Source organism: Cryptotermes secundus, unplaced genomic scaffold, assembly GCF_002891405.2.
Source record: "Cryptotermes secundus unplaced genomic scaffold, Csec_1.0 scaffold18104, whole genome shotgun sequence".
Lineage (NCBI taxonomy): Eukaryota > Metazoa > Arthropoda > Insecta > Blattodea > Kalotermitidae > Cryptotermes > Cryptotermes secundus.
The window spans coordinates 1-1,484 of record NW_019718832.1 but is presented as its reverse complement, the minus strand read 5'-3'; the positions used below and the strand labels follow the sequence as shown (position 1 = coordinate 1,484).

Here is a 1,484-nt window from a genome sequence, read left to right as displayed (position 1 = left end):
AACCACACAGTATACCATCTGTGCATGGTGCAATGACAAACATTTTACTTTGTGCAGTGGCAGCAGAACCTTTAGGAGGAAGTGCTTGAGTTCTGACTTCAGCGGTAGAGCAAAGCCGTTGATAATGCTTCCTATTATTTCCAATAACTCTCCAACACCATTAAAATGCTCTTTCTCATATACATACCCAAGGAAGATGTCACTTATTTGTTTGCGTATGAAAGCACGTAGCCTCGGGAATTTCCCACAGATGTGATGCAGAACAGTCTTAGAATTCCAAGCACTGTACGAATAACTCATTCAATAAATTATCCATGATAGATTGACAGTTTACTTCCTCCTCAGAAAACATTTGTAGAACTGCAGAATCTAGAATTGTAACTGTATCTTCCTATGTAACGTAGAGTCGGACATATAGAAAACCACTCACTGTCCGTATTGTTGTGGGCTTTGCCTAGCAACCGCTGTTTACTCGTCGTTGCTAAGCAATGAAGCTTGCGTTGTCACACTTCCTTGAATGTGGGCAGTTCCCACATCGATCATCATTCCAGAAGTACAGTGCACACTGAGCCACATGAAAGTGAGGACTAGAGACACATCTTGTAATTTGTCTGAACAATGATTCCTGAATTTTGGCGAACTCTGATGGTTCAATTACATCTAAAATTTCTTCATTCTCCTCAAGGAACATCACCTCTTGTAGAGTGCGTGTTTTAGGCCAGAACTTGAGTACTCCTTCAACAATAGTTTCAGTTAGTGTGGCATCCTTTTCAAGGAACTGAACCACACAGTATACCATCTGTGCATGGTGCAATGACAAACATTTTACTTTGTGCAGTGGCAGCAGAACCTTTAGGAGGAAGTGCTTGAGTTCTGACTTCAGCGGTAGAGCAAAGCCGTTGATAATGCTTCCTATTATTTCCAATAACTCTCCAACACCATTAAAATGCTCTTTCTCATATACATACCCAAAGAAGATGTTACTTATTTGTTTGCGTATGAAAGCACATAGCCTCGGGAATTTCCCACAGATGTGATGCAGAACAGTCTTAGAATTCCAAGCACTGTAGGAATAACTCACTCAATAAATTATCCACGATAGATTGACAGTTTACTTCCTCTTCAGAAAACATTTGTAGAACTGCAGAATCTAGAACTGTAACTGTATCTTCCTATGTAACCTAGAGTCGGACATAGAGAAAACCACTCACTGTCCGTATTGTTGTGGGCTTTGCCTAGCAACCCCTGTTTACTCGCTGTTGCTAAGCAATGAAGCTTGCGTTCCCACATATCTATTGCTTTAATAAGTACACAGTTGATCTAATAATATATTACAATGCACAAAGTGTGCATATTTTTCCCCACTGTTATGTTTAGCATACAACATGACAAATAAATTGGAGGAAGGAGACATACATTAATGAGACCTACAGTTCATACTGTACACTAACACTTTAATCTCATGCCATTTTTGCAATACTGGA

The 1,484-nt window shown here is 39.8% G+C and overlaps 1 protein-coding gene across 1 annotated transcript; it reads right to left on the bottom strand.

The window, feature by feature from the left end:
- Nucleotides 1-534: 534 nt before the first annotated feature.
- On the bottom strand, nucleotides 535-1,064 carry LOC111864167 (serine/threonine-protein phosphatase 2A 56 kDa regulatory subunit epsilon isoform-like; the record flags this gene model as incomplete). Its single annotated transcript, XM_033751410.1, has 1 exon — nucleotides 535-1,064. A coding segment is annotated over one exon (530 nt), but the record flags the coding sequence as incomplete, so codon positions are not given.
- Between the last annotated feature and the right edge of the window lie 420 nt (nucleotides 1,065-1,484).